At 45.4% G+C, this 25,518-nt stretch overlaps 1 protein-coding gene across 1 annotated transcript; it reads left to right on the top strand.

Annotated features, from left to right (window-relative positions):
- Positions 1-24,141: 24,141 nt before the first annotated feature.
- LOC136504202 (uncharacterized) lies at positions 24,142-25,177 on the top strand. The gene is made up of 2 exons (XM_066499052.1): positions 24,142-24,950; positions 25,043-25,177. Exons 1-2 carry the CDS (start codon positions 24,702-24,704, stop codon positions 25,166-25,168), a joined length of 375 nt encoding a protein of 124 aa, XP_066355149.1. The 5' UTR covers positions 24,142-24,701; the 3' UTR covers positions 25,169-25,177.
- Positions 25,178-25,518: the final 341 nt, after the last annotated feature.

The raw sequence follows: 25,518 nt of genomic DNA, 5'->3' as shown, positions 1-25,518 counted from the left end.
GTTTCCGCCACCGCCGTTGCCGCAGTTCCGTCGAGCTTTTGCCGTTGAACCAGCGCCCACGCCATCGCAGCAAAGCGTGTCCCAGCTCCGCTAGTTCCTTGTGCATCCAGCAAACCAGTCCTTGTGGCTTGTCTTCACCGGAAACTCGAGTTGCATCGTTTTCTTCCTCGCGGCCGGCAACTCCTCCGCCGAGCATGATTCGCCGCGGCCAAAGCTCCACGGTGCATCTCCGTCCCTGGTTTTGGCTGATTCTGTTTCGTCTCGATGCTGTAGTACTTAATCCATAGCTGGTTGCTCATTTTGACCACTGCAGTCGCCGGTACACCATCACCGACAACGATCAGCTCCGCCGTGCTTGCTCGGAACGTCGACCCACCTCTCCGTTGCTCCTCCGGCCTTGTGCTCTACTCAGTTGTGTTCAGGGTAAGCTGCTGGTGCTTCCTCGACCTTTAGTTTAACCGCTACCGGCCTATAGCCGCCGGCGTAGCGCTGCCGTGCCACCGCGTCCGCCATGGTCGGCATAGTGCTCGGTTCGGTCCGTAATTGGTCGCGTTAGTGCCATAGATCGATGCGCTGTAACGTAGTGATCATGTTAGTACTCTTGCCGTCACCGTTGGACTCACCGTCGGCGAGAAATCGCTGGTCAGCGCCGTCGCCGTCGTGGTCAGCGCGCAAGGTTAGGGATGACAGGTGGGGTCGGGTTGTCAGTGACTCAGCGTTCGAATGGATTTTTCTATTTTCAGATTTGAATGAATAGTGTCTGTTTTTGTTATTTTTGGGTAGATTTAGTTAGAGCTCCAAAAATTATGAAAATTTTTGTGTGACTTCTGTGTGATGTAAAGTATTTAAGAAAAATATGAAATAATGTTTTTCAGTACTTTTTGAATGTGATAAAAATTGCTCAATTTATTAATAAATGGATTTCCATGATTTTTCTAGGCTTATTTAATTGTCCAAAAATTATGAAATTTGTTTTGTCACTTACTTATCATGTAATGAACATTTACAAAAATTTTGAGCTCAATTTCAATAAGTTGATTTATTTCATAATTTTGAATTAAATAATTAATTCATAAAAGCAAATAGTAACCTTTAATGATTTAGGTTTTGTTTGAAATTTTGGATTGAGTGATAACCTTGTGTCATTAGTTGATAATGATCCTTGGCAATTGATGTATGTGTTACGAAAAGATTTGGTTGTTTGACTTGCAACTGTACCGCGAAGGAAAGTTGTATTCAAATTGTAAATTTTTGCATCCGTCATCGAGCATCATGTTTCGTATTCCGCATCATGTTAAACATGGCATTGTTATTACGTGTAGTGAACGAAGGTGAACATGTGGTAGTTAATCAAGTTGTTGAGGACGTTAATCCGTCTATTGAGGTCGGATCGAATACTTGTGAAACGTCACAGGAACTGGATTTTTCCGTCAACGAAGGCAAGCCCCGGATGCATACAACCCTACCTTGTGTTTTACAAATTAATTTCGCTTTTGCTTTTCGTTACTTGCATTAAGTGATTAGGAGTTAAGTAAGAACCTAATTGGTGCATTACCACCCTTGTTATTCCATATTTACCATATTACCAGTTTTAAACTCGTATATGCCTAGTTTTGCTTAGCTATGCGTAGAATGATGAAAGTCGGGTGACTACATGCCACCTGCAAGTTTTAAACGGAACATTGGTTAATTATGTTAGCATGTGATATGGGAATGTGGAGTAATAAATCTAGACCGGGCGGACTCGGTGAGTGTGAGCCACAAGACATGGAGGTCTTGTGAGCGGGATCTTTCCGTCTGTGTCGATTAAGGCACGTCCGTTGTTGAATTGCATGAGGTGAGAATTTGTAGTACTAACCACATACTCCGGTAAGCCTGAACTTGGCGATTCTATTACGAGAATGGCTACTCGCGCACTGGGAGTGGAGAGATGGCGGGAATAGCGTGTACCCACGTGGCAATGGGCTGGATTGGTGGAGTACTGTATTCTCGGGTGGCGCGGACCCGTTCTTGTTTTAGAGGATCCGAGGGTAGGTTGGTATATGTAGGTCGGGGACCTACATATGTCGTGTGGTCTGGAATCCCCAGCTGGGTTGTTTAATCGGTTCGAATCATCGTTGCTCCTCGGTTATGGAGACTCAACTCACTGTTCATCATCGTAGCATTAATAACTAGAACTTGAATAAGGCTTGTGAAGGTGTTGGATATGAAGTTTCATGATCTTAGTGCAGATCGTGTCAGCTTTGTATATAATTCTTGAGAAGTTTCTATATAAAGAATGTTGTTAAAAGAGCTTTTACGCAAAAGAACCTTGATCATTGTTAAAGTTGTACCTTGAATCCCTGAGCCTGCATTCCTAGTTAGCAGTTAATATTTCAGATAAGTCTTGTTGAGTACTTTTGTACTCAGGGTTCGTTGACCCCTTGTTGTAGGTGAGCCTCATGAGCAGATCTATTTTGGATCATGCTGCATGACTATCATTCGTTCTGATGATGAGAAGTAAATGTGTGATCCTTGGGCAGGATGTTTATTTTGTGTGTTATGTATATATTAATTATGCCACTCCACTACTACTATGGTTTGTAATAATTATCAAACTTAGTTTGTAAGGTTTGAATCATCTGGTTTGTAAACCATGTTATCATAAGACTTCCGATGTTTTTACTCTGGTGCTGATATTTGAATAAATGTTGTAATACTGCAAGGAAAGTTGGCACCCCGCAACATTGGACCATATCAAATTTTGGAAAGGTATGGAAAAGTGGCATATCGCTTGAAGTTACCTGAACATCTTGCAGCTGTGCATGATGTGTTCCATGTTTCTCAATTAAAGAAGTGTCTCCGAGTGCCTGAACAGAATGTTGAAGTTGAAGGAGTGGAACTAGAACCGGATTTAACTTATTCCGAATATCCTATCCAAGTGTTGGATCAGAAAGATCGTGTTACTCGAAGACAGATAATCAAGTTCTATAAAATACAATGGAATCAACATTCAGAAGAGGAAGCTACATGGGAATCAGAAGATTACTTGTTAGAAAAGTTTCCAGAGTTTCTAGCGTCGATATAAAATAGAGTAATGTTAGTTGAGATAGGTTGTGTTTTGTAAAAGGAGTCTCAGCTGTTTTATGGACAGATTTTGTATGTGTTCTCGCGACACATTTCCTTTTCCATTACTTACCCTATGGCTTTGAATCTCGGGGCGAGATTTCTTTTAGGGGGAAGGATTGTAACACCTCAGGTGTTTAAATATTAAAATCTGACATGTCATCATATGCATTGCAAAGCATTTGGCATTTGGTGAAAACTTTGATATGCATTTACTAAAACAAGTTTACGTTTGTGTAATGAGCGTTGAATTGTATTGTTTGACTCAAGTTCACAGTTTGTCTGGGTTTTGAATTTTTCGAGAAAACCTCGCTTTTCAACATTTAAATCCTACCCTAAAAATCCATTTCAAAATCTAAGCATATTTTGGGGTTGGGCCCAAAAGCAAAAGTGTAGAGCTTGACAAGTTATACAAAGTTTGTTTTTGGAGTTTTTCAAGTTGTTTAGAAAAATTTTGAGAAATTCAAAAAGGCGTAATTCGTTAAATTTCCCTATTCAAATTCAAAAGTTCATTTCAAAATCTAGACTGAATTAGGAGATGGTTATAAAAGCAAAGTTGTAGAACTTTTGATTTTGAACAACTTTTCTTTTTGGAGATTTTTGAGTTGTTATGAAAATTTGAGAGTAATTTGTGAATTTTGGCGAATGGCAAACTTGTAATTTGGATGAACAGTGTTCACCGCTTGCGCTACACTGCCGGTGAGCTTCGGCTTGCTTCTAGTCGCGCGCGTGGCCGTCTGGGCGTCGCGCTGGCGAGGGAAATGGTTTCGCCGTGGCTTCCTTGAGCTTCCTGGCCATCCTTTATAACCAGAGGCGTCGCCGTTTGCCCCCGTACCTTTCCTCTGTTTCCGCCACCGCCGTTGCCGCAGTTCCGTCGAGCTTTTGCCGTTGAACCAGCGCCCACGCCATCGCAGCAAAGCGTGTCCCAGCTCCGCTAGTTCCTTGTGCATCCAGCAAACCAGTCCTTGTGGCTTGTCTTCACCGGAAACTCGAGTTGCATCGTTTTCTTCCTCGCGGCCGGCAACTCCTCCGCCGAGCATGATTCGCCGCGGCCAAAGCTCCACGGTGCATCTCCGTCCCTGGTTTTGGCTGATTCTGTTTCGTCTCGATGCTGTAGTACTTAATCCATAGCTGGTTGCTCATTTTGACCACTGCAGTCGCCGGTACACCATCACCGACAACGATCAGCTCCGCCGTGCTTGCTCGGAACGTCGACCCACCTCTCCGTTGCTCCTCCGGCCTTGTGCTCTACTCAGTTGTGTTCAGGGTAAGCTGCTGGTGCTTCCTCGACCTTTAGTTTAACCGCTACCGGCCTATAGCCGCCGGCGTAGCGCTGCCGTGCCACCGCGTCCGCCATGGTCGGCATAGTGCTCGGTTCGGTCCGTAATTGGTCGCGTTAGTGCCATAGATCGATGCGCTGTAACGTAGTGATCATGTTAGTACTCTTGCCGTCACCGTTGGACTCACCGTCGGCGAGAAATCGCTGGTCAGCGCCGTCGCCGTCGTGGTCAGCGCGCAAGGTTAGGGATGACAGGTGGGGTCGGGTTGTCAGTGACTCAGCGTTCGAATGGATTTTTCTATTTTCAGATTTGAATGAATAGTGTCTGTTTTTGTTATTTTTGGGTAGATTTAGTTAGAGCTCCAAAAATTATGAAAATTTTTGTGTGACTTCTGTGTGATGTAAAGTATTTAAGAAAAATATGAAATAATGTTTTTCAGTACTTTTTGAATGTGATAAAAATTGCTCAATTTATTAATAAATGGATTTCCATGATTTTTCTAGGCTTATTTAATTGTCCAAAAATTATGAAATTTGTTTTGTCACTTACTTATCATGTAATGAACATTTACAAAAATTTTGAGCTCAATTTCAATAAGTTGATTTATTTCATAATTTTGAATTAAATAATTAATTCATAAAAGCAAATAGTAACCTTTAATGATTTAGGTTTTGTTTGAAATTTTGGATTGAGTGATAACCTTGTGTCATTAGTTGATAATGATCCTTGGCAATTGATGTATGTGTTACGAAAAAGATTTGGTTGTTTGACTTGCAACTGTACCGCGAAGGAAAGTTGTATTCAAATTGTAAATTTTTGCATCCGTCATCGAGCATCATGTTTCGTATTCCGCATCATGTTAAACATGGCATTGTTATTACGTGTAGTGAACGAAGGTGAACATGTGGTAGTTAATCAAGTTGTTGAGGACGTTAATCCGTCTATTGAGGTCGGATCGAATACTTGTGAAACGTCACAGGAACTGGATTTTTCCGTCAACGAAGGCAAGCCCCGGATGCATACAACCCTACCTTGTGTTTTACAAATTAATTTCGCTTTTGCTTTTCGTTACTGCATTAAGTGATTAGGAGTTAAGTAAGAACCTAATTGGTGCATTACCACCCTTGTTATTCCATATTTACCATATTACCAGTTTTAAACTCGTATATGCCTAGTTTTGCTTAGCTATGCGTAGAATGATGAAAGTCGGGTGACTACATGCCACCTGCAAGTTTTAAACGGAACATTGGTTAATTATGTTAGCATGTGATATGGGAATGTGGAGTAATAAATCTAGACCGGGCGGACTCGGTGAGTGTGAGCCACAAGACATGGAGGTCTTGTGAGCGGGATCTTTCCGTCTGTGTCGATTAAGGCACGTCCGTTGTTGAATTGCATGAGGTGAGAATTTGTAGTACTAACCACATACTCCGGTAAGCCTGAACTTGGCGATTCTATTACGAGAATGGCTACTCGCGCACTGGGAGTGGAGAGATGGCGGGAATAGCGTGTACCCACGTGGCAATGGGCTGGATTGGTGGAGTACTGTATTCTCGGGTGGCGCGGACCCGTTCTTGTTTTAGAGGATCCGAGGGTAGGTTGGTATATGTAGGTCGGGGACCTACATATGTCGTGTGGTCTGGAATCCCCAGCTGGGTTGTTTAATCGGTTCGAATCATCGTTGCTCCTCGGTTATGGAGACTCAACTCACTGTTCATCATCGTAGCATTAATAACTAGAACTTGAATAAGGCTTGTGAAGGTGTTGGATATGAAGTTTCATGATCTTAGTGCAGATCGTGTCAGCTTTGTATATAATTCTTGAGAAGTTTCTATATAAAGAATGTTGTTAAAAGAGCTTTTACGCAAAAGAACCTTGATCATTGTTAAAGTTGTACCTTGAATCCCTGAGCCTGCATTCCTAGTTAGCAGTTAATATTTCAGATAAGTCTTGTTGAGTACTTTTGTACTCAGGGTTCGTTGACCCCTTGTTGTAGGTGAGCCTCATGAGCAGATCTATTTTGGATCATGCTGCATGACTATCATTCGTTCTGATGATGAGAAGTAAATGTGTGATCCTTGGGCAGGATGTTTATTTTGTGTGTTATGTATATATTAATTATGCCACTCCACTACTACTATGGTTTGTAATAATTATCAAACTTAGTTTGTAAGGTTTGAATCATCTGGTTTGTAAACCATGTTATCATAAGACTTCCGATGTTTTTACTCTGGTGCTGATATTTGAATAAATGTTGTAATACTGCAATGACTCTGTAACGTGATCCTGCTCGGAAATCGTGGATGATTCGGGGTTCCCCGAGGACACCCGACAGTCTTTTTAAGTTCATGGAAACATGTGCATAGATGTCAAAGATCGTCGGACAGTGACAGGTGCATGTGGGCCCTATAACTTAGGAGGTTCTGCCACAAAGGTCCCAACACAGACGGCATTCATCGGACATGCAACGTAATAACCCAACATGCGTAGCACGGTCAACTAAACATAGGGCTTGGGACATGACATCCCCTCAGGCTTTACAGCCACTCCCTACTACCCGAGGCTAACTTTCCTTACTACTCTTCTTTTTCTTTCCTTTACTCAACCACATTCGTCTTTCATGTAGACTGAGACCATGTCATACTTTATTCCTCCAAAACCACCTCCTCTTGCTTACTTTGAGAGAACACTAGTTTATCGACCCGTTGTGGATTTCCCGTTTAAACACCTGAATATTTCAAAGGAAATTATTTGTAGCAAAAGTGGTATGGCGGTGTAACTTGGTAAAGGTACTTGGTCAACAACCTCGATACTAGCACGTGCTGAGTAGCGTCTCCATGTGGCAGCTATTCCACATGGAGCCCTCGGTTTCGTCGTGGCACCATAAGCTATTAACCAGGCAACTACTACCAACTTACACGCCATGAAGGCGGTGGGGTCATAGACCACAGAGTAAGAGGGGTATTGCAAGGGAAAAATTCAAACAACAAAGGTTCCCTTCACAACAAGGGACAAGGAATTCAAATCCAACGACGGATTTGTTTTAAAGACATTCAAGTGTTCTACTGGGACATCCATAATTAGTCGATACAGTGTCTAATAACATCCAATCACGGCTAATCTGCTGGCATCTGAATGTCAACTTCTCTTGTAACCCGCTTAATATCACCTTGGAAAACTTTAAGCACGGCTACTGAGACCTAAAGGCAGATGGACGCAATCACACAGCAAAATAAATAAACTGCATATTCCAACGGTCTTATACGGGTACAGCATATGGGCATCCAATCTCCCATTCATGACATAGCACTCACCTTCCCTACTGACGGACGATCTCAATAACTATGGACAAACAACAACAACAACAAGAGTACAATACCAGAGGACAGCGACAAAAAATACTACTACTATGGGTACAACATCCCAAGGCAACTAATCTATATCTTCTCATGGCAGTGGCTGAGTGAAAGGAACCAATGGTTCGACTTCTAACACTTCCAAGTGTGGGGGTGTTGGTGGTGCTGCAACACCAATTTTTTTCTTTCTGGCGGGTGGATATGGATCCCTTCCAAGATCGAGGCATCCTACCTTTCAGCAGCCAACGTCCTCCGCTTGGCCCTGGTGACAAGATAGGCCGCACGCAGCTGATGGACATGCCAATCTTTAGCCTCCTTCAGGGCTTTTGACATGGTAGTCTCTCGGCTCTCAGCAGCTGCAGCACTAGCATGCGCTTCGGCGAGCTGCACCTGGAGCATCCGGTTGAAGATCTCGGCTTCCTCAGCACACCGAAGGCACGCCCTCAGCTCAAAGGCTTGCCGGTCATACTACTCATCTAGAACAAGCAGGTATGTGGTCAAGTGCACCACGGTTGGACTGTCCTCTTATGCATCTCACCCTTGCAAAGACTCCATGCGAGCCTTCCATGCCTACCGATTCTTGTCCAAGGGTGGAAAGAACCTCATGGGGGTACGAGCAATGGGCTCTTCATAGATCTGGCAGAGGTGCCGCAAGGCTTTGTGGGCCACAACCTGGTGGGTGTTGGTGAAGCTAAACCTGGTTGCGGTCACACTCTAGGCTTCAGTGAGGTTGGGGAACTCTTCACTCTTCCCGATGTAGACGATAACCTCACACCGATCAGTGCCATGCTTCTCATACTCACGGCCCTCATACTCGGGACGATCCTTGACTCTGAGCTTTTGTAGGGTGGCATGCAGGATTTTGGGAAAACCCTCAACATTCAGGCAGTAACTACTAACCCAGGCTCCTGACATTTCTGGCGGTGGTGGTGAGGAAGGCTGAGCAAAAAGTTGGCTCAAAGAAAAAGCTAAGCGAGCTAAAGTGCGTCGAGTGGTGGTACCAGTGGCTAAGTCAGACTATGCTTATAAAAGGCGGAGCGTTCAGTGGTCCTGGCGCGGTTCACCAAGGTTCCCGTGTGGGATTACTATGATGAATCGACCAAATTCCGCGCGTCCGAGGCGAGCGACGTGCGATGCCATTACTGACTAGTACGACTACAGGGTAAGGGTCCAACAAGAGTGTAGAAAAGAGGTACGGGGAGACATGGGTCATGACAGGCGTGAAACATGGGCGAACATAGAGCACGAAGCCACAGTGCAGACCTAACTTCAGAATAGGAACGAGTCAGTCGTGCACAATACGACACGCGTGGCACCTATGGAGGCCGTATCTGCAAGCAATACGGGCGCTACAATACACAAATAGGATATGCATGAATGCACATCCTATATGTCCTTTCATTGTTGCCAACATATAGGGCAACCGTTCTCAGATTTTTGGCGCAGCGTTCTCTCCCTATAGCTAGTCGATACTATCGAACTATGCTCAAGTTAGTGTACCTACAGAAAAAATGATTAAGTCTACCTAAGTCAGCAGAGTGCCATCTATCCTAGATACATAACCGTAGTAATAGGGCTACTTATATAACTTCGTAGTTGAACGCCCTAACTTTTTGCAAAAATAGGTTGTCAATTTTTAGTTTAGAAAAGGTTTTCGAATCCTTATTTCCTCATTTGCGCTCCAATACCACCTGTGGCAGAACTGCCTAATCTAATGCCTCCTAGGAGTGCTTGTCTTCCATTAGACACTAAGCACTCAAGGGAGAACACTAAATTACTCGGTTCCATCGGGCACACCCCAGGAGAGAACCCGAAATTCCACATTTTTGCCATCGGGATCACAAATGAGAGAATAAAGCTTACATCATTCTAAACCATTTCTTACATCACTTTTAATACAACATCAGAGTATAATATTTATTAATATAACAGCAGAATGAAATCATATTATCATAGTTATGAATAATTTAATTGAACAGTGGAATATAAACATGTGATCAGAATTCCAGCGGAAATAAATATCTAATCATAACATGATGAAGTATTGATATATAAACTACGACAACAGATTATGACACCTTCATTTATAAAAGCATTTGGTGAGAGTTGTAAATAAAAACTATGATCGTAGCGTAAAGGAATCCTCACAGAGCCCACCAGGAGGTATCCACACACAAGGGTCAGCTCTAGCATCCACCTGTCACCTGCAACAGGGGGAATAAAACCCTGAGTACTCAATTGTACTCAGCAAGACTTACCCAACAGGAGAAAAGAAAAGACTCCAATGATATGTAAGGCTATCTGGCTTGAGGGTTTATTGCATTTACAGGAAGTATTACTAAGCATGTGTCCTTATATTCGATTTTTACTAATAGCCACATTGGTTCATTAACTAACCATTCTATGTAAGCACCTGTACTACTTTCAAGCATGTGGTAAGTAATCAGATTTCCTTTTCTTTCCATCTTCCATCTTTCAGTTCTTACTACGGTGCTAGGCATGAAACAAGTTGTACCGGATCGCCCGGCAATTCACGAATCAATGCCCCCAGCTGGGTACCCCAAAAACACACGCCCCGCTTATACCTAAGGCACAAGCAGGACCAACCCATCACTCTCCTATCCTAGGGTCCTAGGTCCCCGTCAAAACTGGGACTCCAAGCCCCCGCACCTGAGTCCCGGACTCAGTGCGGTGCAAGGACCTCCTCCACCAAAAAGGAACCCTGACAGTCGGTCCGGAAAGAGCCAGAACCCACGACAAGAGAGCAACAAGTCTTCCAAGCACCCATACCTAAGTATGTGCTCGGGATAATAAGTCTGTGACTTGCCTCGATGGCTTATGCAACGATCGGTCCTTAACCGACACAGACAGGGAAAGCAGTGTAACCAAGCCATACCTCGTATCCACGGCGACACAACTTCTTACACCCACCAATACCCAACCCATATCCCTGCCCGATCACCATGTTTCCTTTCCACCATTTATATTTTCCAAGTGATAATAATCTAATAATATATTTCCTATCTCTCATGAGTGACAGCCATCACTCGACTTCTATCGGAGTCCTGTAGCATAGCAATCTACACGATCCTATCATACTAGTAAGACTCATAGGATAAAGATATACATATATGTGCAAGTGGGTTTCATTCAACTCCTTAAAACTTAATGCAGAAATATAATTTAAACTATAGAAAAGTAGGAGTTATGCACCGGGGCTTGCCTGGGTAAGATATATTAAAAAGTTAGTATCTGCATCTTCAGATCATCCACATCATCTGAATAGAAAACCCATCGCATCATCTCCTGGAGAGAATACCATCACACCATCTGCACATCACACCATCTGCAGATTCCCACTCATCCTTCACTTGATCGGTTGATTCATCATCGTACCTATATGATATGCAATGCGATGCAATGCAAAACGTAATTAATCGACTGCAATTGTGACTCGTAAAATGCGATTTACGCCTCTCAAGTTAATAGGCTAGTTCTAACGATGATCGTACTTAGGCTACATATACACGTTGTCTGGTAAGGCGTTCTTTCCCAACAATTATTTTAGTTCTACACCTCCACGTTGTTTATTTATTTCATCCTATCGATTTAATCTTTATTCGAAATAGGACATCATTATCTATTTAGCAAACTAATTATTCTAGGGCTACAAAAATTATAGTGAGTACCTAATATTGCTAGGAGCCTACTGTACAAATTTCAGATTCAACAATATTACCAATTTATCACAACAATTCCTACAAGTTTATATTTTTACAATATTAAGTACCTAAAATTAATTATATAGCTTCCAAGAATATTATCAAACTATATGAACAAAATATACTAACAGGTAGATCATGATTTTAGGAGACTAACAAAACTGGTTTGGTATTTTCATGATTTTTCTATGATTTATTACCAATTTTCCAAACATTCAGTTGATTACAAAAATTAACAAAATACCAAAAAAGAGAAAAGACCCTTGGGCCCAAAGCGGCCCAGCTCGCCTGGACCAGCGGCCACAGCAACCCAGGCGGGGCATGCGCGGTTCAACGCGAGGCGAGCTCACGCAGGCGCGAGCGGCCCGGACGCTTCGGCAACCAGCCGACATAGCACGGCGCAGCAAACCGGCCTGGCGCGGCGCAGCAACGGACCGGCCCAGCGGATGGCGCGCGGGGGCACGACCGGCAGCCCAGGTGGGGCAGCGACCGGCCGTAGCCCAGCAGAACTAACGCGATAGCGGCCCATTTTGCAAAAGCGTCCCTACGTTTTCTCGAAACTAACCCGCAGTCCAACAAATACTATTCCTATGAGTCACGTACTTCACAGTAAAGACCCTGTATAATACTTCAGCTTGGATTTATACCCATTCAATTCATCTTCTTCATAGAGAGGAGCAGAGGAGCACCAGACAGCGGCGTTGATTGGCCAACTTCCGGCCAACCAACGCACCCGCCGGTGGTAGGGAGACGGCGCGAGGCAGCGGCGGTCCAGGACACGCACGGATGTGGCCAAAACTCTCCCCGCCATGACCCGCAGAGACGCGGCCACGCGTAGCGGCGGGCGCGACGGCCGGCAACTGGCAACGATGGTGCTGCGGGGCGTGGTGGCTAGCGAGGCCGGGCTCCCGGGCACCAGGCGGACAAGGCACGCCCCCGGCTAGACCCTGCTCATGCTGGGGTAGGGCGCCGTGGCCTAGCCACATGCGAGCAGCACGGCGAAGGTCCGAGCAGGGGCCGTAGCGGCTCCCTTCGACTCGGTGGCACGGCTGCGACGTCCATGGCGTCCTCAACGCGAAGGCGAGGCGGCAGCTGCACAACGGCCGGAGTACACGCGATAGCCGGGTAGGGAGGCGGTGCTAAGCTCGGCGCGGTCCTAGGCGGTAGCGGCGGCCATGGGGCTCGCGTGTGGGAGGGACGGCAGCGAGGACCTGCACACTCAGGTGGCGGACGCTCGTGGAGGAATCGGCAACATGTAGCTGCGGGCGACGAGGCGGATGCGGTGCGTGGCAAAGGTCTTGATGAGATGGAGCTGAGATGAGGAGCACCAACATGGCCGCGATGCATGGGCCTCGAAGGAGGCGCTCAGAAAGGGGCAACACCAAGGAGACGGAGGCCCGGCGCGGGTCCCGGGTGAGGCACGGCAGTCGCCGCGCTGCGAGCTGTAGCCCAGCACGGAGAAGGAAGGAGCGGCGATGGATAGCGTGGCCATGGCATGACGACCTCGATGCGACGGTGGGCGCACGTGCGCGGTCAGCAGCGGGGCTCGGGAGGAGCAACGCGCCGATGCCATAGCCCGTGGCGATGATGGAGTCGTAGACGCAGTAGTCATACTCCTTGGCGGTGTTCGGGGAGATGGTGGCCCGGCTCCGGCATTGCTCGGTGACCACGCCCAGGCCGAAGGCAATGACGTCCAGGAGGACCACCACCGCCTGCATGAAGACGGACGCCACCACGAGCGAGCGAGCTAGCCCAGCTTGCTCCTGTCGGTCGGTCTCTTCTAGCATGCGACTGAGCTACTGGTCTGGGCTGGGTACTACTGGAGTGAGCTTGGCGAGCCTCAAGAAAGTAGAGGGCGGGACAGACAGCAGCATGGACGGCCATGGCTAAGTGCTGGCGCAGGCGGGTGCTCGTCAGATGTAGACAGTATATATATGTATGTATGCAGAAAAGTGCTGGCCGCTGAGATAATACTAGTATGTGCAGTCAAGTGCCAGCTCGCGTGCGTTTATCCGCAACAAGAAATCAAGGCAGAGAGAGAAGGAAAAGCAAAGGCTAAGGACGGAGCGAGCAGCGACAAACAAAGGCAGCCTAGGCGTGCTGGCACGGCAGCACAAGCAGAGGCAAGACAGACAAGACAGAGACAAGACAGAGGCAGACACCGAGAGAGTGAGATGGAGAAAAACAAGGCGATGACATTTACACGGCTCAGCCATCTTTGCCCGCGAAGTACCGTGACGAGACGACTCAACTTAGCCAGACGCAGAGACAGACCACGGCTGGGCGACAGTGATGGCACACGTGCTGGAAGCCTAGTGAGTGGTAAGCGCTACATGTAGAGTCACTGCACTTTGTACGGCGGACGACACATCAATCGCCAGTTGTCGCTGCTTCTCATGCTGCTGATGCTGAAATAATAATAGTGAATGCAGGGGCAACGATGCGCGACGCAAATAAATTAGGCGACTAATTCAGAGCAGGGGAAAACAATGCCGTCGTACCGGCGAGGCAGGTGGGACGAGTGGCCAGCGGCACTCTCGTTTTTATTTCTATTTCGTTTTAAGTTTTAACCCGATTAACTTCCACCAATAATTATTTCACGTAAAAGTTCATACTTCGCACTAACCCATAGAAACAAAATATTTAAGCGCTATTTAATTACTTTGCTCAATATAGTTTGCTAAAAATGACATTTTAAACCTAAGCTCAATATTTAAATTTTAAAATTCGAGAAACTCGTCCTAGAAATTTTTCTTAGGCCTAAATCGCGGTGCTAAATGAGCTCGTAACACCAGGGGTGTTACATGACTACACTAGATACACTTGGGCATTTTTTCTAGTGGACAAAAGTGATGTGTTTGCAACCTTCAAATCATTTGTCAAGGGCATTCACAATGAGTTTGAAACAACCATCAAGAGAGTTAGAAGTGACAATGGTAGTGAGTTCAAGAATACTAGAATTGACGAGTTGTGTGATAAATTTGGAATTAGACATCAATTCTTGGCCAAGTACACTCCATAATCAAATGGCCTTGTTGAGAGGAAGAATAGAACACTTATTGACATGGCAAGGTCTATGCTTAGTGAATACAATGTGAGTCAATCGTTTTGGGCCGAAGCAATCAACATGGCTTGCTATTGTAGCAACTGCTTATATTGTCATCCATTAAAAGAGAAGACACCATATAAGCTCTTGAATGGTAGAAAGCCCAACATTGCATATTTTTGGGTTTTTAATTGCAAATGCTATATATTGAAGAAAGGCACTAGATTGAGCAAGTTTGATAAGAAGTGTGATGAAGGGTTCTTGCTTGGATACTCAATCACTAGCAAATCATATAGAGTTTGGAATTTGGCAAGTGGTACTCTTGAAGAAGTTCATGATGTTGAATTTGATGAAGCCAAGGGTTCCCAAGATGAGAATGAGAATCTTGATGATGTTAGAGGCATTCAACTTTCAAATGTCATGAAGAACATGGATGTTGGTGAATTGAGGCCTAGACAAGTGATAGATGAAGAAGATAAAAGTGCAAGTGCCCTCTAACTCAAATGTGCAAGAAGATACAAGTCAAGCAAGTACAAGTGGCTCTCATGACAATGTGGAAGATCAAGTGGCTAGTATATCATCTCAATCAAATGAGCAAGCGAGTGCAAGCAATCTAGTTCCAATACTCCAACCAACCAATATTGCAAGAGATCATTCATTGGACACTATAATTGGAGATATTTCTAGAGGTGTCCAAACAAGATCAAGATTAGCATCATTTTGTGAGCACTTCTCATTTGTGTCATCCATTGAACCAAAGAATATAGAAGAAGCATTGAAGGATATTGATTGGGTAAATGCTCTGCATGAAGAATTGAACAACTTCACAAGAAATCAAGTATGGGAATTAGTTGAGACACCAAAGAACCACAATGTGATTGGAACCAAATGGGTCTTTGGAAAAAAGCAAGATCAATATGGGATAGTAGTAAAGAACAAAGCAAGATTGGTAGCACAAGATTACACTCAAGTAGAAGGTCTTGACTTTGGAAAAACATATGCCCCGATTATAAGATTGGAAGCTGTTAGGATCTTGCTAGCCTATGCTTGTGCCCACAAGATCAAGCTTTATCAAATGGATGTCAAGAGTGCATTTCCCAATGGCTACATCAATGAAGAAGTTTACGTTGAGCAACCTCCAGGTTTTGAAGATTACAAGAAGCTTAACCATGTGTACAAGTTGAAGAAGGCATTGTATGGCTTGAAGCAAGCACCTAGAGCATGGTATGAGAGGTTGAGGGACTTTCTACTCTCTAAAGGGTTCATGATGGGCAAGGCTGACACCACTCTTTTCACCAACAAGATTGGAAAGGACTTGTTTGTGTTACAAATCTACATAGATGATATCATATTTGGATCAATCAATCAAGACTTTTGTGAAGAGTTTGGGAAGATTATGGCTAATGAGTTTGAGATGTCTATGATTGGAGAGTTGAATTACTTTCTTGGTCATCAAATCAAGCAATTGAAGAATGGTATATTTGTGAGTCAAGAAAAGTACATCAAAGACATGCTCTAGAAGTTTGGCATGAATGAGAGCAAAGCCATTAGTACACCAATAGGAACAAATGACAATTTGTATAGTGATGCAAGTGGTAACATGGTGGATCAAAAATTGTATCGGTCTATGATTGGAAGCCTACTCTATGTGATCGTATTAAGGCCGGATGTCATGTTTAGTGTGTGCATGTGTGTAAGATTCCAAGCCTCACCAAGAGAAACTCATTTGAAGCCTACAAAGAGAATATTGAGGTACTTGAAGCATACAAAAAATGTTGGTCTGTGGTATCCCAAAGGAACAAAGTTTGAGCTAGTTGGATATTTGGACTCCAATTATGTGGGATGCATAGTTGAAAGAAAGAGCACATCGGGCACTTATCAATTATTAGGAAGATCACCTATTTCATGGTCATTAGAGAAGCAAAATAATGTTGCATTATCAACCGTCGAAGCCGAATATATATCCGCTGGTAGTTGTGCACAAATTCTTTGGATGAAGGCCACCTTGAATGACTTTGGAATCACGTTCAAGAAAGTGCCACTGCTATGTGACAACGAGAGTGCAATCAAGCTAACCAACAATCCGGTTCAACATGCAAGAACAAAGCACATTGATGTCTACCACCATCTGCAAGCTAAGGAATGAGTTCAACATATTTGATTTCTCAAATATATGTTGATGCACCCCCCACTAATATGACATGCCTCTCCTTCAACTAATGCAAGGTAAAAGTTAATTGGCATGCATACATTCTTTGCTAAGGACATGCTTCTAGTCATTCCTCACATTTAATAGGCTGATTCATGAAAATTAAATGAATTTGATGCTTGTGAACCTAGTGTTGATCTAGAAAATGAGCTATAAGTGTTTGACTCAACATAGTTGAGATAACCGTTGAAATGAGGTGTGAAGAAGCTTGTACTTAGATCAAACCGAGTTAAATATCTTTAACAAGTGTTCTAGATTGAACCAAAATTGAGAAAATGATCCTCACCCCATTGATTGACATTGATAATCTTAACCTATCTAAAATTAAACTTTTGTGGTCATTGATGAAAAAGGGAGAGAAGTAATGTACAAAGATAAGAAAAAGTTCACAAAGGGGAAAACTTTGACATAGGGGGAGAAATATGAAAGTAAGGGGATCAATTAAAATTTAAACACACAACTAGGGGAACCAAGCTCATGGACTTGTATGATGCATTTGAATGTGCATTTACATATGCTTGCTTGCATTTGTCAAGTTTTAATTTAATATACATGCTTGTGTGGTGTATGCTAGTTGTAGGCTTGAATGATGTAATGAAAAACTAGCATGCATAGGATGATAGTTAGATGTGACTTGGATTTGTTTTCACAAATGGTACTAGAATCCTGCTTATAATGTTGATCTCATGAGGTATCTAGTGTTTGTGTTTTGCATGTAGTATCTAACTAGCAATGGTGCTAAGGATGGTATATTAGTGCACTCCGATTGGTATCATGCTTCAAAGGTCCATCTCTTATACTCTCCCACAACTCTAATTCATGCATCTGTGCAAGCTTCAATCCAAACTCTTAGCACATATATAGGGGGAGCAATTGCTACCATTTCGGGTTCATGAAACTTGTCCAAATCCTTTACACATGGTAAAAATCCTTAGGCAAGCAACATGGATTCAAATGAATTTTATTTCATATCTTTGTAAAAGGGTTGTCATCAATTACCAAAAAAGGGAAGATTGAAAGCTCTAGTTTGGTTTTGGTGAATTGATGAAATCCTAAGTGCTAACACATTGCTCTAAATGATCATGAGATAGGGTAGCACATTCCAAATGGTGAAGCAAATGGATGATGATCAAGATGGTGGTGATGATCAAGTGCTCGGGCTTGAAAAAGAAGAAAGAGAAAACACAAAGCACAAGACAGGTGTATTTGATAGGAGCTCTTTATTTTAGTGATCGAGACACTTAGCGAGTGTGATCACATTTAGGATAGATAGCCGTACTATTAAGAGGGGTGAAATTCGTTGTGAAATGCAGTTATTAAAGTGCCACTAGATGTTCTAACTCATTGCATATGTATTTAGATTCTAGTGAGTGCTAACACCCTTAAAAATGTTTGTGAAAATATGCTAACTCACATGCACAAGGTGATACATTTGGTGGTTAGCACATTTGAGCAAGGGTGGCGAAGTTGGTGAAGTTGGTGAAGTCGAGGAGATCACTAGTGTCACCGGACGTAGGACCAGACCCTAGACATGTGTGTTCAGTCAACAGTTCAAAGAAGGGTGTGGCATCAGTTTGTGACCGAACGCTGGCGTAAGGAGCTGATCGAACGCAATGGTGGTGCGTTCGGTCAAGTGTGACGTACGCTGTCACAAGTAGTTTTGTGTGGATGAAAGGAGCGGACGCTGGGGCATGTCCAGTCGTCTTTGACCTGACATGTCCGGTCCTGAAAACTCCGCTCAGGGAGCTCACTGGTAGTGACATGACACTATTCGAGGGTGCGTCCGGTCATGGTGCAAAGGCAGCGCGAGGGGTGCCCAAGCGGACACGGTGGCGCAGTGTTAGGTCGAGGCTAGCGTGTCTAGTCTTGACTTATGCACTGGCATGGAGCGAGTTGACCGTTTGTAATCGACGAACGCGGTTGAACCAGGGGGGGCACATGGACGGAAATCCGCGACCAGACGCTGGGGGCCTGCGTCCGGTCACCCCGAGTTGGGCTGTGTGTTGAGCCTAATGACTCTATTTCGTTGGGGTCCCTATTTAAGCCCCTTGGCCGGCTTGGGCTCGCTCTCTTGGCCATTTGCATTGACAATACACCCTTGTGAGCCTAGCCAACACTCTCACACTCACTCTACTTGATTGATTCATCTTTTGGTGAGATTGGAGAGCTTCCAAGGACATTGCTTTTAGTGATTGCATCTAGATGCACTTGGTGATTGTGTTTCGCTGTGGATTTCACTTGTTGCTCTTGGTAGTTGCCGCCACCTAGATGGCTTCGTGCAGCGAGGATCGTCGAGCGGAGGAAGGTGATTGTCTCCGGCTCCGGTCGTGGTGATTGTGAGAGGTTCTTGACCTTTCCCCGGTGGAGAGCCAAAAGGTACTCTAGTGGATTGCTCGTAGCTTATAGATCCTCATCTTGTGTTGGTTGTGTGGCACCCGATTGCGGGTTAGGCATGTGATGCCTATTAGCGCGTGAACCTCCAAGTGGGTGAATCGCTACAATGAGGACGTAGTTTGCCGGCAAGTAAGTGAACCTCGGGGATAAATCATTGTGTCATCATCGTCTCCGGGATTCTCTTGTGATTGATTGTGTATCTCTTGCCACGGTGGTATAAAACATCACTACCTCTCTTGTATTTACTTTTCTAGTGTAGCTAAGCTCTTTAGTGTAGTTAGTCTTGAGAACTAGATTGTGTCTTGTTAGTGGTTAGTGAGGCTCTTTAGTTAGTCTTTGAGAGCTCACTAACTTAGAGAGTAGTGACATAGCCCTTTGTGTGACATAGTAACTATAACAACTAAAATTGTGGATATGTGGCTTGCATTTTGAGTAGGCTAACGCAACACTCGTTTCGTTTTATAATTGTCTAACCACTTAGTTTAAATGTTGTTCTAAAAAAATTTATAGACTATTCACCCCATCTAGCCATTAGGCTTTCAGACACGCACATGTGTACCATACAACTTTATTATTTATAGTAGGAGTACTTAATAAATTGTTTTTCACTATAAAAGTAATTTTAGCTAAATAGCCAGTAAGCAGGATTAAGAGCAAACTTAGCAAGGAAGTTCAATAGGCTAAAAAACTTAATTGATATTTATTCATAGTATTTAACTAAGCAAATACATCAATTCCTGCCCCTCCGGAGTGGTTTTATAGAAAAGTTATTCCTACATACCATTATTTTTTATGGAGATAATACCATGCTTTTATAGGAAGCAACGTGCAGACAATCAATTAACATGCCTTAACATTGTCGATGGTGTTCGAGCTCTCGACCTCCAGAGTGATGCACTTACCGGTGACGATCTTGACGAAGATCTCATATGTTGAATTGAAATGAAAGAACCAAATATTAATTGACAATGTAACCGATAGAAAGTAGAACGATCTACGAAAAAGTATCATCGGCAATAAATTTGTTGCATTGAATGGAAAGAAACAAATATTCATCGACAATGCCAACCGATTGAAAGTAGAACGATATACGAAAAAGTATCATCGACAATTTGGCTGTGTTTGTAGTAAACGATAGTAAATTTTTAGTCGGAACAGTATTTTTCTCTCACACAAACCCGCCAGTAGTACTTCTTCACGAACCAGCAACGATATGAACCAGCCAACAAAAACAGGCTGATTGAATCTACTCTGACAACCGACAAACAATTCAGATGCCATTGCATACTGATAATTAATTAAATGCTCTGATCAGGAGTACCAGCTACATAGTAAACAACAAAGACAAGTCATACTCATAAGTTTTCTTAATTATCCTTGTCCAGAAATTACAAAAAAAAAAAAGATTTACCCCAAAAGATTACCCCCAGGCCACAGTACGTCCTCTTGGCATATCTGCATGTCTACAACAAGCTTGGTATTGTTTTTGTTTCGCCAAGAGGACGTCCTAAAAACAGGCATCTTAAATACATTCGAACAGCTTCCTCTCAACTCGGATCTGTATGAATTACTGTTGACTAATCTATGAATCATGCAGGAAACAATCAAAGCCGATCGGTCTTGTAGATATGAAACAAAGCTGAGATCTCAACAGTTCGCATAGACTACACATAATCCGAATCCACAATTGCACACTACGATTCACAACTTCATTGGAAACAGTCCTAGTAGAAATCAAACACGATCGAAGAGATCGATCGACAACTCGCATACCTTGAATGAACCATCAAGAAGTAGCTGGGGCTGCTGGACACCGTGAACACCTCCACCACTGAGTCCAGAACCGGCCGCTGCGTTGGCATCCGTGTCGTGCTGCAGTAACACCTCCGTCTCCTCGGGTATCGCCGGGGCTCCCCACATGCTAACGCATTCTCCAGGGGTGATAGGGCGGAGGCAGAGGAGGAAGTGGAGAACCGGTGGGCGGCGTCGAGGTGCGGGAGGAGGGCACGTGTAAGGGTCGACGGTGGCGCTGGAGCCGCCCTCCCCCGCGACGACGGGCGCGAATTGCCTAGTAAAGCAGAGGGCGAGGTCGGCCGTCGGGGGCTGTGTCGGGGCGGCTACGCGGATTGTGACGGAGTTTCCCTGTTCGTGTGGAGCCGTGGACGCGGGGCGCCGGGGAGGCCAGCTGGCCACCGCTGGGGCGCTAGGGCTGGGCAATGGCCGACGACTAGCCGAGGGGCCAGGGCGGAGTCTCCGGGGAAGGGGCGAGCCGGCGAGGGAAGGAGTTCAGAGCGGAGGGGGCGACGGGCGAAGGTGCGGTCTGGGCAACTTTTGCGGAGGCGGCGGTTTTGCGGCGGCAAGAGGAGGGGGTGAACAACGGTTTTTTTTATTGAGGAGACGGGGAGAATCGACGCAAAAGGAAGGGAGGGCGGGTAGGCGTGGAGGACGGTGAAAAAAAATCCAACGCAAAATGTCAGCTGAAGAGAAACAATTACCGATGTAAAGAGTTTTCGACCAGTTTCTGACCGGATCCACTGCTTAGATCAGCGTGGAAGATTTAGGGGCTGGTTCATCCAGGAACTCCTAAAATTCCTGTCATATTAAATATTTAGACATATGCATGGAGTATTAAATATAGACTAATTACGAAACTAATTGCATAACTTACGACTAATTTGCGAGACGAATCTTTTAAGCCCAGTAAACATGTGCTAATGACATATTAATTAAGCTTAAAAATTCATCTTGGTCTCCATCTATGTAATTGGTTTTGTAATTAATTTATATTTAGTGCTTCTTATTAGTATCTAAACATTCGATGTGACATGAATTTTAGAAGGGACTAAAGAACCAAACACCACCTTAGATACGTTGGATCTATGTTTAAGAATTAAAGTGGGTAGAAAATATTTAAGTAAAAGACTGTTTTTAATTTCTTCTCGTTTATAGTATAGATATACACTATTATGTATCAGGTGCAAACCAATCAACCTGTATAAACTTGGAAACTACCGATCAGAACCGGTCGATGCTGATCCAATGGATGGGGTAAGAGGTAGGATTTTTTTACGCTTAAGCCCCCCATCTGTCGGCCTTTTTTTTTGCACTTAAACCTCCTTACCTCATCCATTGGATCATCATCTGCTGATCCAGTAGTTTCTAAGTTTGTACAGCTCCGTTATTTTGCACCAGATATGCTGGCATTAAGTAATGCTGCCGTGGTGATGATCACCCGCTCCTTGTGCGGTCGATGGCAAGATGACTGGGCGGCGATCGTCACGAAGGTGGCGCCGGTTTCGCCGGCTGGCAACGCCGACGTAACTCCCCAGAAGTACGCCGGAGGCGGATTGATCCCGCCGGCTGGCAACACCGCTAACATGGCGGCCACGAGAAGTGTTGGAACTAATGCTCGCAAGGCTGATATTGTGATTTGTGATGCTACTGCAGCCCCGGATCTAGCGGTGGGGTTGGGGGCTCCTCCCCCTACCGCTGCCGAGCCCACAAAGCCCCCCGCTAAGAATCTCTGCCATGGTCGCACAGAGAGAAGTTGAGCCTCGGCTGGAGGTTGAAGACAAGTGTATCCGCGTCTTGGGCCAGCAAACCAACGGGCCTTTTGCCCTTTTTCTATATTTCCCTCCTCCCCTTTCCAGTCTGGCCCAAGAAAGCAAAAGCCCATTCCCTCCTCCCCTTCCGCCACAGGACACAGTAGCAGGCAGGCAGCGGCAGGCGGCCAGCCAGAGCCGGCCATGGCGGAAGCTGCAGCGAGAGTAGAGGCAGGGCCGCAGGGGCCATGCGGCCAGTGGCCAAGGCCCAAGGATGAGCGGCAGGCCAATGGCGCATACGTACGTGCTGGGCAGAAGCTAGCAGCCAACAGAATGGAGGCGTGCCGCGAGTAGCGACGGAGCTGCTGGCATCGGCCATCGGGCTATGGTGCTGCACTGCACTAGGCTGCAAAGGCATGGTAGCTGCCGGCTGGGCACGACATGGCCGCACGGAGGCAGGAGGCAATGTGGACGTGTGGTGTCTGAGTTTGACCATAACGTGTTCGAGGAAATGTACAACCTGTGAGGTGAGCATTCTGGCCCAGCTCCTATATGTGCTAGTCTGCAACTATTTTCATTTACTTGACATAATTTTTATATCATGTCATGGAGCACCCGAAAGGTTAGAACAACATCCTTTAACACAAAGGATATGCAAACATGGGCATACATAACAAATTTGCCTAGAAAAAAAAAAGGAGTTATAAAATATCTTACTGAAAGATGTATAATTTGGATGAGAAGGGATACTAGCGTTACCTACATACACTATATGTGTTTCAACGGTAGAAAGACATAAAAATGCCTTTGCTTCGGTTTGAACTTAAGCCCCCTTAAACATTTATCCTAAATCCATCACTGACCTAAACTACTTGCATCTAGATAATGTTAGGACATCCTCAATATCATGAGCTACTCCCTATATTCCAAATTATAAGACGTTTTGGCTTTCTAGGTACACTTTTTTTTTTTGCACTTAGACATAGTGTATATATAAGTGTATAGCAAAAGCTACGAACCTAAAAAAGCCAAAACATTCTATAATTTAGAATGGAGTGAGTAGTTACTAACTCTAAGACAACTTTATCCAATGATATTGACTCTTAGTACATAGCTCGTAATATGTGTAACCTCACATGGCATCCTCACATAATCTTGAAATGTACGTACGAGAGTAGCTCTTGATAAAGAGATGACTTCTCTCTCCTCTATTAAATTATAAAATAATATGCTTAGAGCCAGTTTATAGAACATCATTGGAGCTGCTCTTAGAGACCACACAATGTTCATTTTACCTTTCTCTTTATTGACGAAGCAAATATATTGAAGATATTTATCATGTGGTCAGTATACGTTTTCAACACCAATTCATTAAAACTTTGGGTCTTTTCTTGTTTTTTTCCGCATGAATAACATTTACAGTGGCGAGTTCTCGACAACTTAGTCAGCTGACTTTTTTTTTGCTGTTGTGACAAAAATTGCGATGAGGAAATCGATTCGTCAATAGAGAACAATTTGAATGGCAACTATAGCAGTAAAAGATAGGATAAAGTGCACCGTAGGTCCTTAAACTTTTAGTGGATTCCCATATGGATCCTCGAACTAAAAATGTTACCTGGGTCCTGATTCTATCTATCATGTGCACCTAAGGTCCAAAACATGTCACGCGTGTGCCAGGATAGACGCGGGCCCGTTCTTTACTTTGCAAAAAAAAAAAAACGGTGTCTCCCAAGGGCGCACCCCGCGCTCTGCTTGTGCCGTCACGCCATCACAGGCATCCCTAAACTCGTCTGGTGTTACAAACTTCACGAACAACAATTATCCAATACCGTGCCTTGTCCCCGCCGAGCGCCAGGCCACGCCGAGCTGGGACCTCGCCACCCGCCTGTGCACGCCGTCGCGCCAAACCAGTTCGCGGGTGCCGCCGCGACGTCATCGTCCTCATCGCGGACGACGTCGCCAAGCCGAGGCCGCGCTGCGATCCGACCAACGCCGACGACGAGCAAGAGCACCCCACCTCGCCGGCCTCGGCCACGGCGCCACCGCCATGGCCAGGAAGGGCTCGCGTCGCGCTTTGCTCCGGGAAGGTCGAGCCGCACCAACACTGTGCCGGCCTCGACTTGCCGTCCACGTCCAGCTTGCACAGGCGGTCCTGGCCGGATGCGCAGCCGACGCCGACGACGCCGAGCTGGTCGGTCTGCCCCACGAGGCCGTCCTGGTCCACGTGATAGAGAATGCGCAGGGCCAGTCTGTGACCGCGCCTGGTTCAGCTTCTCAACAATGTTCTTCGCGGACAGTGAGTGAAAGCAAAGCATTGCGGTTTAATGGGATTTGTTGTTCGTTCATTCAATTCAATTCACGAGTTGAATCTGAATGTGGTGGCTGCAGGCAGTACAAATGCTGCTGCTATCAGGCGCGCTCGTGGAACTCGGCGACCATCATCTCGGCGGCCGCGGGCAGCGCCCTGGCGTGGCGGCGCCGGCGCGCCTGGGCGACGACATTGCTGCTAGCTAATAGGTGGAGCGGCGTTGGCGGTCAGCATTGTGCGGTGGTGGCGGCCGGCGCGCGGCGGACCCGAGGGAGAGAGGCGGCAGCTAATGCCTGTCCGCGCGGGTTAGGCCTTCATGAACCGTGGAATGACCGCATGACACGGGTGGCTGGCCGCGCCACGCGACGCGACGCGACGGGCGCGCGGGACGCGCTGCGAGGCGTGCGGCGGCCGGCGGGCTGCTGCCTCCACCAGCCCGCGTGCTGCCTCTCGCTGGTTGCCATGCCGTGCCACTCGGTTCGCGCGCGCTGCGCCATGTCTCCACGCCGCCCTGGCCATGCATGCACGGCTGGTGGAGACCTCCGGGGGCCATGCA

Source organism: Miscanthus floridulus, chromosome 14, assembly GCF_019320115.1.
Source record: "Miscanthus floridulus cultivar M001 chromosome 14, ASM1932011v1, whole genome shotgun sequence".
Taxonomy (NCBI): Eukaryota; Viridiplantae; Streptophyta; class Magnoliopsida; order Poales; family Poaceae; genus Miscanthus; species Miscanthus floridulus.
This window is presented reverse-complemented; position numbering and strand designations above follow the sequence as displayed.

What these genes read in the sequence shown, in the direction of transcription:
- LOC136504202 (XM_066499052.1), top strand. Translation starts at nt 24,702, where the DNA reads ATGGCCAGGAAGGGCTCGCGTCGCGCTTTGCTCCGGGAAGGTCGAGCC. An exon ending in AACAATGTTCTTCGCGGACA is followed by an intron (nt 24,951 to 25,042) that starts GTGAGTGAAAGC and finishes TGGTGGCTGCAG; the next exon opens with GCAGTACAAATGCTGCTGCT.